The following is a 22,445-nucleotide window of genomic DNA, read 5'->3' as shown; positions in this document are numbered from 1 at the left end:
TGTGAACAAACATCTGCCATGAAATTATAGATGGCAGTCTGCTGGTCTTAATAGTAAATGCCTTCTCCCTCCCCCCCCCCCCCATGGTGGCAGGAAACCAATTTTTTCCACTATACATTAGATAGGGTAGGACAATTCTGGGGAGCTTTACATGTAGTCAGAAATCTAAAGGCTGAACGACAATATCCAGTGGAGTGAAATAGTAACACATATTATTCTTACCCCTGGCTGTTTCATTTTCTGTAGTGCAAACTTGAGCAAGTAGGATAGCTGTTCAATAGTGAGCATTGTCATAGCTTTACTCTGTGTTTCTATGCATTCCGCTACAGTAATTTTCTAAAAGTAAAGATTGAAAATACTGAAAAAATTGCAAAATGCGTGCAGATGAGCACCCCATCACCCCTTCATTATTGTGGATCATGAAGTTTAATGCCACATGCAGACATGGGTGTTGATAATTAATTTTCCCTTAAGTGGTGCAATGAATATTGCAACAGTCCTGTGTTCATGAAAATGTCCTATTGGTTCAGAAATGGTACCCTAAAAAGATTCACGTGTGGATGGGGGAGGATGAAGACAGGCTGGCTTTGCTGGCAGTTTCTGACTGACCCCCCCAAATGCTACTGAATTATGAATCCTGAAGTTAAATGTGGCTGGGCACTTGCCCAAATCTTCCTTATTTCCAACATTATGCCCAAGGAGTTTAGGATTTTGCACCACTTGTCTTGGACAGGAAGGAAGATTGTGAACCAGAGAATTGTGGTTAACAGGAAAGAATCATGGTGCCATAGAGGATAATGGAATCTGTGTGAGTGGCAATAATCACTCCAAATAACCTATTTAGGTCCTCTATTTTCCCCCTAACAAATAAAACTGAAAATGCTTCCAAATGTAGAGGACTATAATTACACTCTTTCTAAATGAAGTGTACCATTTTTCATTATACTGAGGCATCTACCTGTTGGTGTGCAAGGCTAGCAGTCTTGCCATACCTAGAATGATTGCTGGTATCTATCCTGTACAGTATTACTTTGCCAAGTTTTTTTTCTTCTTTGCTCTTTATACTAATAATCTCAGAGGCAATGACTAAATCCCCATTCATACTTCATGCTAGTGGTCTGGAACCTGCTTCCCTGTGAAGTTTTTTTTTATATTGCCTCAGTAAGTATCTGAATGAAGAAAACAGGTAGGGAAGGCTAATCCTTCCCAGCAGGGAAAGAATAAGGCAGAAAGGAATCATACAACTGGCCTTGCACACACCAAAGTGATGCGAGGAAGATATCATACGTAAACTGCTTTCACCACAACAAGCTAAGTGTCGCTCAGGAGGCGCAAATGGACACAAATGCCCCTGCCATCCCCATACAGTGGTACAAGACACAGTGAACAAAGAGGATGTAGGTGATAAGGGTGGAGAGAAACATTAATCAAAGAAAAACAAACAGAATGGTAAATATTGGCAAAAGCCTTATTTTGGATGCAACTTTGCATTCCTTCTCTGCCTTTCCAAAAAGTGACCAGGAAGTCACACTGGAAAGAAAAAAACATGGTTCTGAGAGGTGAAAACCAGTAGCAATGAGACACATATTCACCTCAGATAGACTAACCTCACATTCTGGGCAAAACCAATCCCCCTCTGGCTCCGCTGTCAGTTTCAGACACTTAGCATGATAAACCCGAGGGCAGAGTTCACAGCAGAGGACTTGGCCTTCCCGATGACAAACCCAGCAATAGAAATCATTCCGTCCATCCTGCGGTACAACATCAACAGGGTCTGTGGTGAGTGGCTGCTTCATATAGTAAAACGGACCATGTCTTAGTTCTGACTGAAATGTAGGCAAGAAAGACAGGTTTGGTTTCAAAACAAATTTGTATTTTAAAATAAATATGATGATCAAACATGACCAACCAGCCCCCACCAGCATTTGATACAGCCCACCTAATATTAATTCAGATGACTTCTCTCATTCAGTACATAATAAGCATTTGAAACCAGAGCAACATATATCTCCCTCAGGCAAGTACAGTTGTTTCAGCATAGATGTACTTTAATGGACTTTAATTAGGACCAAACTAGATGCAGTTAGTAACTGTATACTTGTGTGTGTTTTTTAAGCAAATACCATGGGTGGGTTGAGGGGAGAATCAACCCATTGTCCAGAAATATATCAGACACCCTACACCACATCCGATACTTGCATTGGGAAAGAAACTTGCATTAGCTGCAATGGTACATAGATAAGCATAATTAACTATATTTATGGGGCAGATGACTCTATCGGACAACCTTCACCAGAAAAATCTGAATTTAACTTATTTGTATTTATACAATCAATAGTTATATAAACATAAGCTTCCCGACATTTCATGTGCTTTAAATGTGTGAATGTTTGAACAGGAAGGTGCAGGACAGTAGTAAACCATGTGCACATTTGTGAAAAAATTAGAAGGGGAAGGGAGAGGACATACAGTGGTACCTTGGTTTACAACCATAATCCGTTCCGGAGGTCCGTTTGTAAACCAAAACAGGTTGTAACCCAAGGTGCGCTTTTGCCAATGGGGCCTCAAAAAAAAAAAAAATTGTTCGTAATCCAAAAAAGATGGGTTGTATTCCCAAAAAAGGTTGCAAACCGGGACACGCACTTCCAGGTTTGACGTGTTTCTAATCCAAAATGTATGCAAACCAAGGTACCACTGTATACCTCTCAAGTATCTGTCTGGAAAAATGTGCCATTCCATCAGGCTAGCCAAGCGAGAGATGGAGAAAAGAATATCTTCCTGCTCTGCTTCTATTCAAATTTGTTATTACTAGAACTTTGTACCTTTAAAAATATATGCTTGTGTTAGCTTATTTCCCTTTACATGGCTTTTCTTTTAGATTACAAGTCTGAGGGCAGACTTCTTTGTCATTTAGCTTCCAGAAGTTTAGGGAGTCCTTTCAGCTCAGATAAAATGCTTTAAATATATGTTGACCCTTTACCCTTCCAATGCTAGTCCTTCTTGCTCAAAATCATTAACATATTTTTAAAAGACAACTGGGTCAACTCAATAGTTGCTCAGCTATCACTTCAGAAAACATTGATTCTAAATTAATTAACAGTGGAAGTTGGCTTCAAAGCAAAGCATATTTTGGTCTTTAGCCATTTTGTATATGAGCACATTCAATAAAAGCCCAAAAGAAACAGGACATGTTTGTTCACAATAGAAATTATTTTTTTACTTTTTCTGCCTTTAATATCTTTGCAAAGAAAGTAATCGTGCAGGAATAAAAAAACACTTAAAATAGCTAAACCCATGTCAACTCCAAAGAAACACATGATTCCAACACCTCTGCAGTTCCAGCAGCATGTGTTCAAAATATGTTATTATAATAACAACAACAACAACAACAACAACAACAATAATAATAAAATTTATACCCCGCCCATCTGGCTGGGTTTCCCCAGCCACTCTGGGCGGCTAGCTGTTCTGTTCACACCAAAATGCATCAAACATACTTTCTAATCTAGTTACTACAATAAGGCATGTCAATGTGAAAAGAGGTCACTAATATGACCCAACCTATCATCATTTCCTAGTGTACAATTCTAAATGTGGTCCAGTAGGTATCATAAAATATGCTGCAACATAAACTGCAGTAGTGTGTCAAAAGGATAATGAATACACAACACTGATGGACAAAATAAGCAAAGACAGAGGGCAAATGCCAAACATTATTACTAAAACTAAAGTGGCCCCACTGCTCCAATTAGGAGCAATTCTTTAGCGCAGACAAGATTTGTCCTGAGAGTGCTCCTCATTCACATTCCTTGAGCCTCCAAGGAACACCTTCAGCAAAACAAAAAGACCACACTTGAGACCTGACATTCCCAATATTTCCAAAGTTAGAAAACCAAATAAACAGACCCAAGGAGAAACTTAAAACTCTTATATAGTTTCAGTCTTTGAACTCTCTATTACCAGCCTCTCTCAAGCTTCAGTTCTCAGATGCTGTTGGGCTACAATTCTCATCATCCCTGACCACTGATCCTGCTAGCTAGGGATGATGAGAGTTGTAGTCCAACAACATCTCAGGACCAATGGTTGAGAAAGGCTACTCTATACAATTTTAGCCTTCTTTATATATTTTTAAATGTTGCACAACTGAACACTACTGCAACCTCAAACTCATTTACAGTATTCAATCAAAAACTGAAGTTCAGTTTGCCACTGGGAAATCAGTAGTTCTTGGAAGTAACTATTGCTTCATATAGAAATCAGTGACTCTGAAGTTCAAACAATTATTTGGCTGCTGCTGGAGATGAAGTTTATAGAGTTCTATGAAGGCATGAAATATGTTGCTTGCAATCTAGGACAGTAATCATCCTGGATTTCACATCCTGTTGGACAACTTGCTGCAAAAACTTTTCAGCTCAAAAAAGGTTCCTTTCCTTATTTTCACAGCAACTTGAAAATAGCTGTAACACTAGAGATACTCTATCAATATTAATTCAATTCTAGAAACAGTAACATAACTAAATGTGTCTTTTTTCTTTTTGCTGCAATAGGTTAGTAACAGTTATGACCACTAGGTGACACCTGAGACACTTCAGTTAAAAGTTGCTTGGACCTGCTCCAACTTAGATGCTGCAGGCTTAGTATGTACTGCAGGATGCACCTCTAAATAACTGCTTACCTAACTGTTATGGATATTTTTCATTTTGTAGAACCTGAGGACATGGACAAGATTCTTTGAAGGCTAGGGCCTACCACATACAATTTATTAAGATTGCCAGATAAAAACTAGCCAAGTAGGTCAGAAGAGTGGTAAATGTCTTTCTTGCATGGTCCAATATGGTCTTAAGGAAGTGGTAGTACAGTGGTGCCTCGCAAGACGAAAATAATCCGTTCCGCGAGTCTCTTCGTCTAGCGGTTTTTTCGTCTTGCGAAGCATCCCTATTAGCGGCTTAGCGGATTAGTGCTATTAGCGGCTTAGCGGCTATTAGCGGCTTAGAAAAAGGGGGGGAAAGGGGAAAAACTCGCAAGACGCTTTCATCTTGCAAAGCAAGCCCATAGGGAAATTCGTCTTGCGAAGCGCCTCGAAAAACGGAAAACCCTTTCGTCTAGCGGGTTTTTCGTCTTGCGAGGCATTCGTCTTGCGGGGCACCACTGTAAAACTTTTCTTGGAAAAAACTCTCATTGATCATTTCTAGCCAGTCTCCAACATTCCATTCCTGGTTAAGCTGACAGAGCATGTGATGACTTATCAACTCCAGGTTTTCCTGGATGAGGTAGATTTTCTACATCCATTCAGTCGCTTCTGATAGAATCAAACACGGTATCCATTTGCATAGCCTGGCCAGGATGGGACTTGGGGACATTGTTTTAATAGTGGCTCCAGTCTTTCCTGGAGGGTCTGTTCCAGAACACAATGCTGAAAATTACTGCTTGCAATTAGGCTATGGTAACTCAGAGTGTTCCATCTTGTCATCTAAGCTTTTCAACATCTGCACAAAATCACTGGGCGAGGCTGTTTGGAGATTTAAATGTTGTACTATCAGCATGCTAATAACAAGACAGTTTTTACTCTCCTTTCCATTCTCTCTGGCATGTTATTGTCATTATTTATTCTGCTCTTTCATTATATTTTATTCCACTTCTTTAATGTATTTAGTTCTAAAATATAAGATAGTTTTACTCATGTTTTTGTACCAGTTGTTGGCAGCTGCCTTAGGCATGATCCATAGAAAAGTAAGATAGAAATATTTAATACATAAATAGTCCTAACTACATTGCTGTTTGAGAGAGACTTCCCATTACAAATCCTACTTCAACACTATAGGTAACACATTAAGATTACCATATCCAAATTGCTACTGCTGCTGTTCCCACTTACAGTATTAATTTTTACATTGAGAAGTGTGCCAACAAATAGTGTGTCATATTATCACCAACTATATGCCAATACCAAACATGTTACACTCCCCTGATTTACTCCCATAGAAATAGAGAAGGAACACATGTATCAGAAATACCAAAAGAGACATTTGGTTATGTTCTCTCTCAGCAGCTTCAGGATAGGAAGACTTAGTTTCAGTTCTTACTGTATCAAAAACTAGAATACTAAAAATGACAAATGTGGTACTGATAGTTTAGAATGACTTTGCAGTTGCTTCAAAAGAACAATAGCACTGCTGTTATTTAAGCAAGATTAGTGCTTTGTAGAATTACTGCAAAAATTCAAACATAGATCTTTCTTTTTTACTGTAAAATGTATGAAGAATTTTACAGTATTTTCCAAGAATGCTTTGTTCACTTTTTGTTGTGGTTGCTTAGCCTACCAGAAATAATCACTGCTTAGTTATACTTAATCTGAAAGTGCTTTAGTAGTTGTAGTTACATTATGAATACTACAATCACAAGAAGATGATTATTGCAATCATACAAATATAGCAACCACATACTCATTGTCTTCAATTGCCACCTCAAAAATTTGGGCAGCGCCACATGATGCCCTAATTATTTTCTATTAATAGAAGACAGACTAGGAGATGAGTATGCAGAAAATAGGAAATCTCCATTAGGAGATACCATTTTTCAACAAATGCTACAGCATCAGAGAAACTAATACCACAGCTAAACATTGAGTTTCTCCAAGGCATGGAGAAACTGTTTAACACAGTAAGCATCCAATGATTAGTCAGTTAGGATTAATCTGTAATAGATATTCTCTATGTATTCTGAGAACTTTGGTTGAAGTGTGGTATACAAATAAAATGCATAAATATTACATTTGCTTAAGTATACCTGGGCTTTGAGTCATTTACTTGAAATCATTATTACTAGGAAAAAGTTGCTTTTAGTGTGCTTACATAGTGATCAATAGAGCATGATAATGTAGAAAAATTTCCTAGTTTCCCTGGAACTATTTAGCAATCTAAATATCAGCAATCTAAAATTATCTCTTGGATATTCTCTTGCTATATTTATTTACTAAGTAGCATTAGTTGTTAGTGGTGCATTTGTTGTTTCATTTTAGCAATACAGATACAAAAGTAGCAACTGGAGTAGCAATGTAGAAGGTATTTTGCCATCACAGACAAAACACTTTCTGAGTAGGATATTTCAGCAAATGAATGATCAGCAGCACTTTAGCACTCCAGCATTGTATTTCTCTCAAAACATACAGCTCCAGAACTTCCCAGCCCTGCCCAGTTTACTTGCAAAAGAGCTAAGTAGCCTGCTGGCAAGGCACCCATGAAGGGTGCAGTATTCCAGGTGTGGTCTGGCCAACGCAGAATAGAGTGGTACTATTATTTCCCTTGATCTGCACCTATACTTTTGTTGAGTGTGGGAACTGAGAAGAGAGGAGCAGCACTGGCTACCAGAGCTTCAGGCCCAAAGTAACGGAGAAACACTGGTTGGCCATGTCTGGAAGTAAGATGCTGAACTAGATAAGCTTTTGGCTTGGTTCATTAGACCTCTTCATACGTTATGTGAATTCATTATTTTAAATAAATAAAGAATAAATGATTCCCTTTGTTTAGGTTGGTCAAACCCTGGAAGTATGGAGGGAGGGGGGTCTATTCAATATAAGGGGCAAGAAAATTTGACTGACATTAGAGTCTATTTAACCAGAATTCTGTTTACTTACAAAATGGCACTTTGGGAGGCCGTTGCCATTAGGGCTGGCAGAAGCACACTTTGGGAGACACTGCCATTTAATGTGTTATAAAGAGTGCAACAAGCAGAGTGGGGCAAATGGTAGGCAGAGCAATATAACAGCCCCTCCTCACGATAGCCTGTTCCACTGAAATTGCTAATTGCTGCTCTGCCCTAAGTCCACCTCCAGAGTTCTTGAACAACAGCCACACGAGGCTGTTTTCATCCACTTCAGTTACTTGGGTTTCTCCAAGGTAAAAGCCAGCAGAACACCTAGCAAGCAGCAAGTAAGTGGTGCTTAGCATAGGAGTCCTAGAACCATAGAATCTTAGAGTTGGAAGGGACCCAAGAGTCATCTAGTCCAACCCCCTGCATTGCAGGAATCTCAGCTAAAGCACCCACGACAGATGACCATCCAACCTCTGCTTAAAAACCTCCAAGCAAGGAGAGTCCACCACCTCTAGTGAGAGTCTGTTCCACTGCCAAACATCTCTTACTGTCAGAAAGGTTTTTCGAATGTTTAGTTGGAATCTCCTTTCTTGCAACTTGAAGCCATTGTTTTGAGTCCTACCCTCCAGAGCAGGAGAAAACAAGCTTGTTCCCTCTTCCATGTGACATCCTTTAAGGTATCACATCTATCACATCTTCTCTCAGTCTCTTTTTCACACTAAACATACCCAGCTCCTTCAAGCGCTCCTCATAAGGCTTAGTTTCCAGATCTCTGATCATTTTGGTTGCCCCTTCTCTGCACACGTGGAGCCCAGAAGTGGACACAGTATTCCAGGTGTGGTCTGACCAACACAGAATAGAGTGGTACTATTATTTCCCTTGATCTGCACCTATACTTTTATTGAGTGTGGGAACTGAGAAAAGAGGAGCAGGACTGGCTACCAGAGCTTCAGGCCCAAAGTGATGGAGAAACACTGGTTGGCCATGTCTGGAAGTAAGATTCTGAACTAGATAAGCTTTTGGCTTGATTCAGTAGACCTCTTCATACGTTATGTGAATTCATTATTTTAAATAAATAAAGAATAAACGATTCCCTTTGTTTAGGTTGGTCAAACCCTGGAAGTACGGGGGGGGGGGGTCTATTCAATATAAGGGGCAAGAAAATTTGACTGACATTAGAGTCTGTTTTACCAGAATTCTGTTTACTTACAAAAATAGCACTCATTTAGACGTCACTTCTTAGTTTCAGATAAATCTTGGCTGCTGTAGAAACTAGAAATAAAACAGTAATCTCCATCTTCAGTAGCGCCTACAGCCAATGCAGAACTATTACCATAAGTACAGATACTGGACCAAGGAAAGAGTAGAGCACCTAGTAATCTCCAATGGTTTCATATAAAACACTGCATCAAATCCACGACTTCTATTACCTGCTCTTTATTATTACTGTTCAATAAGCCAGGTTTCTTTTTCTTTTTAATAGGGCTTGATGATGCGTCCTCCGGGGAGTGGCCATTGGAAGAGTGTGGAGGACTTGGAAACTTCCTTTTTTGTGCTGTACGTTCAGCAGAGCCAGGATCTATAACAAAAATTATACCAACATTAAGCACCCCTAGCATACCACTAATGTACTAGCACTTTTTAGTATTTCAATGAACAGGACATAATAATACAGGTAATAATGCAGTAAAGAGACAGAATGCCAGGAAGGCTCTCTGTGGACTCTCAGAACTACTTTTTCTTGTACAGTATTGTGAACAATTCCACCAATTTCCCCTTGCCACAAATTTAAAAGTATTTTATTTAAGATATAGCCAGCAAGTATCAAATACTACATGCAAGTAATTTCTATATGTATAATCTAGCTCTCCACTTACTCAGCTACATGACTATCACCACCAAGCCATGAGGAATCAGCCTAGACAAGAAAGTATGAAACTGAGGCCAAGCAGGCAAATATTACACACCTTGGAAAGTTCCAGAATGATTATACCTAACATCACTCTTGGTCATTGGTCTTGTGAAATGGTTATACAGAACCTAAACAATACTGCTGGGCACAACTGTGAAAAGTCAACAGCTTAAGAACAGTAAATGCTGAGAGGATGATGTGATTTAACTCTACTGATTAAGCATAACTAGAAAGGGTTCCAGAAGGGTTCCAAAGCATGCCTTTGGAAAATAAATTTATTTTAATATTGCATACTATATAAATACCCAGAGAAAAACACACCAAGTAGAAATTCAGTTTGGAATGTAGCTACCCAAATTTTTAATCTTCACATGACAATTTCCCTACCATTGTATTACTTATTTGTGTGTCATTCCACAAATCACCTGATGCCAAATCACCTGATGCCATGTGCTCTCACAACTCAGATTTTCTTCAAAAAAAATTTTCTATGTAGATACCTATGAGATAACCTCAAATTATTTTTTTACGATTTTTGGTCCAAAATTGGGCGCAGGATAATTTTTTGAAGATTTCTATTTTCACGTGATTTAGGCCAATGAAATTTCTGCATCATTTTAGAAAAAAACCTCCTGTTTTGCTTATTTTTCAACCGATTGGGCTTATTTTGGTATCACACATTCATGAGAATAGTTAAAATTGTACCCTCTTATGTTACAATGTCATCTGATATATTTTTAAAATTAAGTTATATTGATTATTGAATAAAAATAAAACACTTCTGCAATGATATGGTGAAAGCTATTGTTTCCCATACATGTAATATTCAATGATGCTGTTTTGACCACTGTATGCGACATGACCTTTCTGAATCATCAAGAAAAAAAATGTATTTATGTATTTGCTGTACTTTTTTAAAAATTAGCATGAAAATTAACATACTTTGGGTTTAAGATATTTGACAGCACACAAAATGTACTGTCGGGTGACAGGGTTACAAAATGTACTTTCTGTGGTAGAATTTTTTTTTATGTCACTTCATATTTGTATTCAAATATGTCCTAGAAAGTTGTGTGTTATCAAATGTAATCAAAGTTCCTATAATCACCCACTAAGAGCAACCACAGCACAAATATATTGGATCAAAAGCAAAACATGATGAGCATGAAAGTTGCCTTCTACCAAATCATATCATAGGCCCAGCTCGTTTGGTATTTTGAATACCAGGATTTACTAATCAATTTCAACCAATGGACACATTTTGAATTTTGAGAAACTGCTATGGGCACTATCACAAAATGGTGGCCATGGGGGCATGGCATAACACAAAATTAAAGTACAGCTGTTGTTGTATTCCCCATTGTCCCCTGGACAAGCTCATGCTTGCCTTGGGAAGTCACCGATGTCCTGTTGGTCCTGATTGTGGAGTTCACACACTATTGATTCTCTTCCCACACACTGATGTTATTGCAATCTAAAGCAGAGAGCACTCCCCAGTACGAAGAAAAACATACACAAAGTGGCAACACCACACTCTAGTGCACGCATGAGAATAGAGTCATTGCTCCTTGCACCCAGATTATCTAGCTCAGAACCAGCCATGGCAAATCTCCTTGAAAGTACAATATAGCTCTATGTTGACTAACTATATAACTGCAAGGAAGCAGCAAAATATCTGAATCCACTATGGAAATGAGGTTATAACAACCAGATTCAAAAAACTAGTATAATGTGACTGTGCACTGCAGCAATGTTCACAGTCAGCCTTTGTCATGATGGCAGGACTAGCTACGTTATTTTTAGAGAAATATCTCACTTCCACATCCTTCCTGATGTGCAAAAAGGAACATTCTCAGTTCTCCACTCAAGCCACTTGTAAATATATTGACGTTTTTGCCTTTCCAGTTTAGGAGCCTGAAAAACTGAGGTACAGCAAAGTCAAGAACACAAGAAAAAAATAGTCTTGTTGAAGATCCCTTGGCAGAACTGCTAAAATAAAGTTCAGCTTGCCAACACAGCTTGGAGCTAATTACATTATATTAGTAACAGTCACTTTCCCATTAAAATCCTACCAAATTATGTATTCTAATTCAATTGCTTAGTAAGGGAGAACATTTTCCACACCCTCATAATTATGCCCTCTTAAATATTTCTTATTTACATTATACTCTACTCAACCAACAGACTTTAGGCAGCTTACAGTGTCAATAAAAATATTTAAAAGCCATTAAACCAACCCATATTGTGTTCACAGTCAAAAATCATAGAACACAAACACCAAATTCATCAATACAAAATCTGTCTAAAGGAGACAAGGACTATGAATACTTCCAAGTGACAATACAAACTCAATGGTCTTGTTTGCATGTAATGCATTGCTAAACCATAATTCATGATCTGTGGATGAGCCTTAAACTCCAGCAAAATGCTCAGCGTGCAAGCTCCTGTCTCCTCTTCCTCCAGCATGGCTAGGAATGTGACTTCAGCTAAGTTTAGTTTCACTTTTACAGAATCCCAGTTTACTGTTATATTTGAACCAAGGATCATGGTCTAAAACAAAAGCATATAAGAGCCTGATGGATCAGGTCAATGGCACATCCAGTCCAGCATCCTGTTCTCCCAGTGGTCAACCAGATGTTTGTGGGAAACCTGCAAGATGGATTCAAGCACAAGAGCACTCTCCCCTCCAGCAATTTGTTTTCAACAGCATTGGTTCCTTCAACTGTGGAGGTAGAGCATAGGCATCATGGCTAGAAGCCATTGATAGTCCTCTGCTCCATGAATTTGTCCAAAACTCTTTTAAAGCCATCTAGGTTGGTGGCCATCACTGCCTCCTGTGGGAGGGAGTTCCATAGTCTAACTATGTGCTGTGTGAAGAAATATTTCATTTTATCTGTTATGAATATTCCAACATTGAGTTTCATTGGGTGACCATGAGTTCTAGTGTTATGGGGGGGGGGGGTTCTCTATCCACTTTCTCCATGGCATACATAATTTTATAAATTTCTCTCTCTTACCTTTTCTCTAAACTAAACAGTCTCAAATGCTGCAATCTTTCCTCATAAGGATTCTGTAACACTGGAAAGATGATAGGGAAAGAGGGAGCATGCAAGCCCAATGCTTTGCACATGCAGACTCGTTCATGTAGCACTAAACTGTTACACCATGATTTACTGTTATGTGTGACAATAATGCTTCTGAATACCAGTTTGTCCCGAGCACACCCAACCAAAGAGAACAAATGGTTGGTAGTTAAATTCTGTAATGACAAAACCACACATTTAAAGTGGGACCACGCCTGCACCGTGTGCTTAAGTATCCTCATATTATGGAGTGTGGACAAGTAACAGTCACTTCTCCTACACAAGGAAGTTGCTGCTGCATTTGCCTCTTCCATCTGCTCCAGGTCCCAGGAAACAGTGGGGTAGTGGATTTGATCAGCCTGTCCCTTGCCTGAACAGTCTCTTCCTCCACTTCCCACGCAGTCCCCCAGGCTACTGCGTTCCTCCTCAGCAGGTCAGTCCCGGTGGCACGCATCCACCCGGTGGCTGCTCCACCCGTCTCTGATCCCTCTCGGCCTCTCCTCTGTAAAGGCGGCAGTAGCAGCAGCTCAGCGGCCACTCAGTACAAGGGAGAGGCTCCTGTTGTGCCTGTCCTACCACACGGTTCTCCTAGGCCTCCAGGTTCTATCAGGCCACCAGTTGGCTCTGTCTCCATCCCAGGATGAGAGGCACCCAGGGAGACACATTTCTCCACGAACTCTCCAGTTCCCTCACTCCCATTGGGCTCCTCTCTGCCTGCACCAACAGTTGCAGCAACGGCTTTGGAGGCGCAAGGACCAGCCAGATGCTCCCGCTGGTATTGTATTTTTCCTAGCAGATCCTGTGGCGGTTGCCATCTTGCCTTGCCAGAAGTCCAGATGCAATTGATTTTCATCCAACACTGTCAGCCCACTTGCAGATTTGTCTTCTGCTCGTGGAATGGGACTTCCCTTTCCTCTTATTTGTGCTTCAGTCACAAACCCCCTCTCCACCCATGGTGACAGCGAACAACAACACCTGGACATTTTGCCAGTCCATGCTTTTTTACCCAAAATAATTACCCAAATGACAAAAATAAAATGCAACTTTATGTAGTGTCACAACTTATTTATAAACAGCCATCATTCATGATCTTGGATTCCAGCAAAATATTCTGCATGAAGGAAAATGTAAACAATCCCATAGGTTTTCAATATTATATTTTGTTACATGAAAAATGAATAACTCAGGAGCAAAAAATATGAGAGAATTCAATGTATACTTTGCACTTGTTGGGGCCTATAATAAGAGATTTGCTGCTTTGGAACTATTTAAATTCAGAGATGGGAACTCGTTTAATTTTCCCATTATCAAAGGCATAACTGAGCTGTGTTGACATGACATGATGTACTAACCAAGAATGAGCAGCAAAGTCTGCAGTTCAAATCTTACCTCATCAATAAATTCATAAGGTAGTAGACAAGCCACTGTGTATCTTAGTTACAGCACCCACAACTGATAACAAAAACAATAATTTTGGCTTGCCTTTCAGAGCTGTTGTGAAAAACATATCCTCTCAGTATGTAAAGCACTTTGAACAACAAGGAAAAGTGCTAAATAGATGCTTATTGATGCAAGTATAATGTCCAAATTTGCCAAAAGAAGAGGCTTTAGGTGCCCCTTTCCCCAATTATTTGCAAATACAGTGTAACAACAGTAAGTGCACCACAGTGCAACTAGCAAAACTAAAATTGCATTTCTTTGCACAAAGGGTGAACAAGTCACAGAAAGAGCAAGACTAAAACGGGATTAATACTGCAGTCTATTTCCTCCATTCCAAGTCATGGAGCCATACTCTCCAATGCCAGAAAGGAGAAACTGAGAGTGTGAGTCTGGCTGGCTATGACTTGGTATAACTAAGAGGGATCCCAAATGGAAGTCTTCTCCTCAATATCCCAAGAGAGGCACAGAAGGACTGTTATATACATTAGGTGTATTAGTATACACCACCACCAGAGTATAAAGTGCTTAAGGGAATAATGTGTGCCCTAAGGAACTCATACACAACCTTAATTTAGATCATGGGAGGGGCAGGGGGACCACAACAAGGAATGAATGGGGGCAAATGCAGGTAGAAACCTATAGGTATTCTTGGAGGTAGTTATACCTAAGAGGCAGCAAGGGAGACTGGGTAGAGCTTTTACAAGAAAAAGAGACTTTAAGGCAACTCAGGATGGTAGAGCTGGAGAAGTGATGGTCATTGACAGAAATATTGGGTTATGAAAGCAAAGCTTTGTGAGGGAAGATTTAAAAAAGCAAGTAGTTTGTACTGGATGTAGAAGGGAAAGGGGATGCCAGCATAAGAATTTGAAAAAAGTTGTCACATGGCCTGAACACTGAGAAAGATGAATGATTTTGCCAGATTTGTGTTAGATAAGATGAAAAACAACTCAATGTGAGTCATAGCAGAATATGACCAGAGCATAACACAGAGCTTTAGCTGAGCAGAAGGTTTGGGAGAAAGAGCATGGTGGCAATATAATGAATATGGGAAACAACGATAAAACTACAGTATTTAAAGAGTGGATGGTGACCTTGTTAATGATATCCATTCACTGAGATACAGGACAAAATAATATTTATGAACTAATAATAAATATTAAGTGTCTGAGCAGGAACCAAAAGAATGGCACTTGTAAAATAGTTATGCCACAGTATTCATAGGAGCAGGTAAAGGTAAAGGTAAAGGTACCCCTGCCCGTACGGTCCAGTCGTGTCTGACTCTACGGTTGTGCGCCCATCTCACTTAAGAGGCCGGGGGCCAGCGCTGTCCGGAGACACTTCCGGGTCACGTGGCCAGCGTGACGAAGCTGCTCTGGCGAGCCGGCACCAGCGCAGCACACGGAAACGCCGTTTACCTTCCCGCTAGAAAGTGGTACCTATTTATCTACTTGCACTTAGGGGTGCTTTCGAACTGCTAGGTGGGCAGGAGCTGGGACCGAAAGACGGGAGCTCACTCCGCCGCGGGGATTTGAACCGCCGGCCATGCGATCGGCAAGCCCTAGGCGCTGAGGTTTTACCCACAGCGCCACCCGCGTCCCGCAGGAACCAAAAGAATGGCACTTGTAAAATAGTTATGCCACAGTATTCATAGGAGCAGGAGCATAGGTCAAATCAATGTCAAAGGTTCCAAGTCACCAGATGAAGCAACGTTAGCCAGTTTTCTCCTTATGCTTTGAGGAACAGAAACATTGTTTTAACTCACCTTTGGATCGAGTGGAGATATCCATCCCTTCCACCACCTCCTGCTCTGCCTTTATTTCTTCTTCAGCCAAGCTAAGAAAGCAAAGAGATACTTAAGATTATTATTTTCACACTGTAGTTTACATACTGCGGCCTTAAAGAGGAAGGGAAGCTGACTAGCAGCCTGATTCTCACTTCCATGTGCTACTGCAGTGCATGGGTATTGTGGCAACAGCGGAGTTAATACTCTCATCCAAATTTCAACACTAGAGTACACACCAACCTCATAAGGATCTCTGGTATGCTATCACCTACACATACCAAGGGCACTGAGCAATGGGGACAGGAAAGAGGAGGGGTCAAAATAGTTCTGAGCTTGACTAAGATCCTGAATCCACTTTTGCAAGAAATAATTTATGTTACCTATCAAGAATTGACAGTTCTGAGTAGTAGTAATGTCTGAGTAGTAGTAATGTCAACATAAGAAATGTTGAATACAAAGATGTATTAGGTACATTTCAGAAGTATTGATACAATAAATTACATTGGTGTTTGATTTTGGATGGATAGACCTGTAAGTTGGATAAAATGCCTAAGAACCTGTTCCAATATCCTTTTTTCATTATCAGAAGTAGAAGATTGCAAGTGCACATTTCATTATTCATATAATGTATTTGTTTTAGTGTTTAAATTGTAAACCATCTTGGGCACTTTGGAAGAAATATGGTATATAAATCCAATCAATCAATCAATCAATCAATAAAATGTTCAGTCTAAGAAAGATGGTAGAAAGCAGAGAAGGTAAGAGTTGTATGGGTTTCTATTGCAAATCTGTAAATGACAAATATACAGACTTCTAAGAGATAATATTCAAGGGACTATGGTGACTACACTTCTTAGAGTCTAGTCTGGAAATTTGTTTTCTAAAATACCATTGCAGCACCATATTAAATATATTTTTTAAACCTGAAACAAAATGAGAATAAATGAGTTGCCCACAGAAAACAAATTGCCGTGGTGAACCCTAACCCTGAGACACAGAATGAAGTTCAGTGAATCTTAATGCACACATTTTTCATGGAAACTATTTGTGATTTTTTTTTAAAAGTAATTTATAACATGATTAAAACCATTAGAGCTTACTGGCCATTAGTTATTAAGATCATGTGGTAACAAGAAAGCTTTCTTAAGGGGTGGTCTAACCCTCACTTCTTCCAGGCAGCCTGGGACCACTCCTTCTTTAGAGAGGGACTAATATATCTCCTTGGTCAGCTAGCAGTCCTCTCCCTGTCAGATGTTATCAACCACAAGGGTCAAGGGCCAAGAACACAAACGGTCAACCACTCCCATCCACATCCTTGAATCTTATCAACTGAAACAAATTTTCCAACAACTGACCTGATAGCACAAGGTACTACTGATCCGCTACAATATTAGAGTCTAGGTCCCCATGAATACAAGCAATTTTATTCTCAAAAGCCTTGCAAAAAGTCAATGCAGACTACTATGTGTTCTACCACTTCCTTTCAGCCAGTGTGTACAAGCTCCATACTGTACTACTCTATAAAGCTCCACTGAACATGACACCAAGGGTGCAATGGAGGCAGAGAAGCAACTCTTCCTTGATGCTTTCCACCACAAAGCAGGCTCAACAGGGAACTTCCTAAGTGCGAGCAGTTTCTGAGCTCTGGGCACAATACTGCACCTAAGATTTCAGATTAAAACTGCAGAGTGGAAGGAAAGTAGGACCTTTTTCTGTCTCCCCACTCCTAGCTAGTCTCTGAAGACTGGAGAAGAGACCCCTCTTAAGAATATTAGGAGGGTAATCAGGGAAAAGATTAGACCATGTGAAAAATGCATATTTTAGCTGTAGTTCATTCATTTTCAGCTTTGTGGTGTTCTTATAAACATGTGTGTCTAGACATTTTGTTTTTGCGCCCATAACCTAGGTTTAGGGTGCCATTTAGCTCCTAGCTTTCATATCTCAGTTTCTAACACTATACGAGCATGCACTTGAGTTCAATTATATTGCTTGGAGACTTTCTCCACTTGCATTCTAGCTGTTTTCCAACTGGTATCACTGCCTTCTGCTTTGTGGTATATCACAGTGCCACTCCAGGCTTGGCTAAATGGAAGAAAATACTCAGGAGCAATCATGTCATCTGCCTGGATCATTTCTATATCCGTCAGACTGACCAGATCTTTGATATGGTCGCAAGACCCTGTCATCTGAAGAAGACCCCAGAGCCAACAGAAAACTAATAGGATACATTAAGGCAGACCATTCTAACAGAGGGGGAAAGTTACTGTTAATCTGAACCTCAACAGGTGAGCTGATCATGCCAAGGAAATGGTATCAAAAGTGATCACCTTCAGATCACTCTCTTCCTACCCCACCAAGAAAATCAGGTCCGGTGTGTGATCACCTGTGTTGGGCTGAAGACAAGTTGGGACAACCCTGTGAAGTCTTGAGCTGCCCCAGAAACAGCAGCCTCAGCTTGGATGTTAAAATACCTCAGGACTGACAGCCTGGAGAATCTCAACACCACGTCCCAGATGCTCAGGCGGGGAGACTGTCGGGAGCAAGGAGCAAACGCAATCCCTAATCTGTCCTGTTCATCCAGTGCCAGGCACAACACCAGGAACTCAGAAACAGAAACCAGAAACAGAAGTATCAATTTATACGGACAACTTCCTCAAGCCTTAGATCTGCTCTGGTGATGAACTAAAAACCCTGGCAGACACAACTTGGAAAAACCACCCCTTCCCTGCTTTCCAGGCTTTGGTTATACAAGTCCAGTTTGTCTCCATAGCTGAGGGGAAACATGGGAGTTTATTCTTACTGCAATATGCTTCAGTCAAAAAGCAGGAAATTGTCTTATGGCTCTCCAAATGTCTGAGACTCATAGGAGCTGCCAATACCTGTGAAACCTGCCCAGTTGCCACCAACCAGAATAATATGGAATATAAATGATTGGATGGCAGAGGTTCAAATAGGACACAGCAGGAATACTTAAGGTCATGAAATAACAAGAATTCAAGGCCCTGCATTCTGTTTCTAAAAACAGTTGGCCATATGTCTCTGGGAAGCTCACAAAAGGCAATCATCCATGGCTTCATAATTCATGCCTTATTAGCCCAGTGTGTTAAATGACATTAAGCCAGAGCTCCCAGTTTCTGGCAAAATGGGTAACTCTGGCTTAATGGATTTCCACATTGAACCTAGTGCACAGTGGGGAAAAGAGGAGTGAGAGAAGTCTTTGCACCCATGGCTTTATAAACCATGTAAACCATGCCTAAAGACAAATGCCTAAAGGTGGCCACTGAAGACATGATGGCAATAGTCATTCTCTCTTTGATCACCTCTTGCACTTAGTAATCAATATATACCACATATGAACTGGAAGTTCCCATTATTAACTATCATGTCTAATGGCTATCAAATCTGTCCTGTAGAAATTGTCTAATCTTTTAATGATGGTGCCCTAGGAAGAACATTCCATAAGAGAGCAGCTACTAAAAAGGTTAATTCTTGTGTTGCCACTTTATGGGCCTCCTGTGGAGGTGGCACATGGAGAAGGGTCTCAGATGACAATTGCAGGGTCTGGGTTGGTTTATATGGAGACAGCTGGTCCTTGTGGTCCTGAGCTACACAACATTCTATAGGTCAAAACCAGCACTTTGAAATTGGCCGAGAAACTAATTGGAAGCCAGTGCAGACAGACCAAGATTAGTGTTATGTTCTCACACCATACATATTGTCCTGGTGAGCATCCAGGAAGCTGAATTCTATACTACCTGCAGTTCCCAAACGATCTTCAAAGGCAGCCCCAAGTGCAATAGATTGAAGTAATTAACATAGAGATTACCAGAGTGTAGAAAACAGAAACTAGGCTCTTTGTGTCCACATTGGAGCATAGGTGGGCCACTCCACGCCACCAAAGTCACTTAAGCCTCAAGCAATGCCCATCTGCTCCTTGTTTTTAAGCAACTAATGATCTGTAAGTTACAGATAGGTAGCCGTGTTGGTCTGCCATAGTCAAAACAAAATAAAAAAAATCCTTCCAGTAGCACCTTAAAGACCAACTAAGTTAGTTCTTGGTATGAGCTTTCGTGTGCATGCACACTTCTTCAGATACACACTTCAGATACATGGAAGGAATTTTTTTATTTTGTTTTAATGATCTGTAAGGTAAAGGTAAAGGGATCCCTGACCATTAGGTCGTCGTGGCCGACTCTGGGGTTGCGGTGCTCATCTCGCTTTATTGGCCGAGGGAGCCAACATACAGCTTCCAGGTCATGTGGCCAGCATGACTAAGCCGCTTCTGGAGAACCAGAGCAGCGCACAGAAACACCGTTTACCTTCCCGCCGGAGTGGTACCTATTTATTTGCTTGCAGGAACCGAGCAATGGGAGCTCACCACGTCACGGCGATTCGAACCGCCGACCTTCTGATCGGTAAGTCCTAGGCTCTGTGGTTTAACCCACAGCGCCACCCGCGTACAATGCCCTAATTAATTCTTTAAGAGTCAACTGTCAAAAATCTTTTTCAAAGTACTGTATTTTTCGCCCCATAGGGCGCACTGGCCCATAGGGTGCACCTAGGTTTTTTTTTTAGGGGGGGAATAAAGGAAAAAAAATATTCCCCCCCCCCGGCGCGGGGCTAGGGCGGGGGAAGCCCGAGCTTCCCCCAACCCCTGCCCCCAGAACAGGCTGCTATCCGCAAGCCTAGGGAGCCCGGCGGGAAGTTGCGCCGGTCTCCCCAGGCTTGTGGATATCTGCCCAAAGTCGCGCAGTTCTCCCATGGCTTGCCGAGAGCTGCGCGAAGCTCGAAGCCTGGGGCGCGCTGAACTCAGCGCGCCCCAGGCTTCAGGATGCAGGCAGCTCTCCGCAAGCCATGGGAGAGCTGCGCGATTTTGCGCCGGGCTCCCATGGCTTGCGGATAGCTTCCTTAAGCCTGGAGAGTGAGAGGGGTCGGTGCGCACCGACCCTTCTCACTCTCCAGGCTTCAGCGAAAGCCTGCATTTGCCCCATAGGACGCACACACATTTCCCCTTCATTTTTGGAGGGGGAAAAGTGTGTCCTATAGGGCAAAACATACAGTATTTAGAATAGTCTGAGCTAATTTCTATCTACATATTTGCAGATAAGATACTATTCTCTTTGCAGGCATGACAAACATAGATACAATAAATTACTTCTGCCTCTTCTCTGCTGCTCTTCCAAATGCCCCACAGTTCTGAAATTTCTAAATTTTCTAAAATTGTGCAAGACAACAGTTAACACATTTTAGTGGTAATTAATTACATCGAAAACAGAATACTTTTTTGTAAATAGATTAAGGATAGGACCATAGATTTGACTTCACATCTCTGTTATATACACTACTCTATCAGGATCCCAAGATCAGCGAAACATTATACAGATATACATTTACCAATTGTCACAATGGTTTTGCATTATGGGGCTAGAATATCCCTGCATTTTCTGACAGCTATAAACACACACTCGTTCCACTTATCAACTGGGGTTATAGCGGTGAAATTTTGTACATAGAGAATAACCTTCCATTTTAATTTTAATCACACTATATGTAATTTAAGGAACGTTCCAAACCCAAGGTTCGCTGGGATGGTTAAGTGAGGATCCAGAGGATCTCCAGCTCAACCAGGCCATGTTGGCATATGCCCCACATTCTGGTTTAGCCAGAGATACACTGGCATAACTCCCTCAAACTGACTATGCTGGCTGAACTGAGACTGGTATATCTTCCACGAGCATAAGCCCTTTAAAATGGGTGTTTTGGGGTGTGGTGGGCAGAATGTTAACACCGTTGCGCTTGGTCACAAGAGCTGGTGACCGCGCCAAACCTATAACATCAAAAGGGGTGGCATACTGGTGTAACTCAAATTCTATTTCTGTTTTCCCACTGCCAGTCTTAGGCCAGCTCAGCTGGCAGCAGCCCTGCTCTTGAACAGAGTTAGGAATGGGGTAATTTACACTGTTTTAACTTAAGACAGTGTAACTTAAGACTGCTCCTTCCTGCCACTCACCATCTGGCCTGGGGCGGGGCCTGAAGCCTCATAAGGACTGCTGGACTCTGCTGCCCAGGAGGACTCTCCTGTGTGAGTGTATGGGGCCCTGCTCCTTCCTGCCACTCACCATCTGGCCCAGGGCAGGGCCTGACGGGCCTCACTAGGACAGTTGCTGTTACTGCTGGAGGGGTGCAGAGTGCTTTTAAAATGTTTTAAAATTTTTATTTTGAATTTTTTGTATGTGGGGTGGGGTGGGGTGGGGTGGATGTTTATTGGGCCTGGGAATTTGTTTGATTTTATGTTTTTGTAATTTTTATAATTTTTATTGTTTTTTGTTTGTATTGTTTTATTTGTGTTGTTGTTGTTTTTTTGTTTTTTAAAGGGGTTATTTTGTTCTTAAGGGGAGGGGTCAGGGCTGCCGGGGAATGGGCCCCAGCCCACAAAATGGCTGGGATATGTTTCACAGGGGGGAATGCACTGGGACAACCGATCTCAGTTATCACGGGTAGGAGGATGAGTTACGCTAAGACCAGACCATGTCATTACCGAGGAGGCAGGTTTAGTCGTTGTTTGAAGACTATCCCTGACTCCGGGTCTGGCCCTGACCGGATGAATACTAGAATCAGCAAGGGATACCCACATGAC

General features: G+C 41.1%; 1 protein-coding gene across 14 annotated transcripts in view; it reads right to left on the bottom strand.

Annotated features, from left to right (window-relative positions):
* ZMYND8 (zinc finger MYND-type containing 8) overlaps positions 1 to 22,445 on the bottom strand; it is a 91,586-nt gene that overhangs the window by 34,134 nt on the left and 35,007 nt on the right. For 9 of the 14 annotated variants that reach the window (XR_013839625.1, XM_079978930.1, XM_079978936.1 and 6 more), the window contains 4 exons: positions 15,788 to 15,858; positions 9,021 to 9,169; positions 1,593 to 1,826; positions 223 to 336 (listed from right to left, as the gene is read on the bottom strand). Coding sequence is in view for 13 of the 14 variants with exons in the window: in XM_079978930.1 (XP_079835056.1) it covers positions 223 to 336; positions 1,593 to 1,826; positions 9,021 to 9,169; positions 15,788 to 15,858 (568 nt within the window). In the remaining variant the exon portion in view is untranslated. Of the gene's footprint in view, positions 1 to 222; positions 337 to 1,592; positions 1,827 to 9,020; positions 9,170 to 15,787; positions 15,859 to 22,445 lie in introns of those variants that run through there. The other 5 variants (XM_079978931.1, XM_079978934.1, XM_079978928.1 and 2 more) reach the window with 3 other exon arrangements.

Source organism: Podarcis cretensis (assembly GCF_951804945.1).
Source record: "Podarcis cretensis genome assembly, chromosome: 6".
NCBI lineage: Eukaryota > Metazoa > Chordata > Lepidosauria > Squamata > Lacertidae > Podarcis > Podarcis cretensis.
This window is presented reverse-complemented; position numbering and strand designations above follow the sequence as displayed.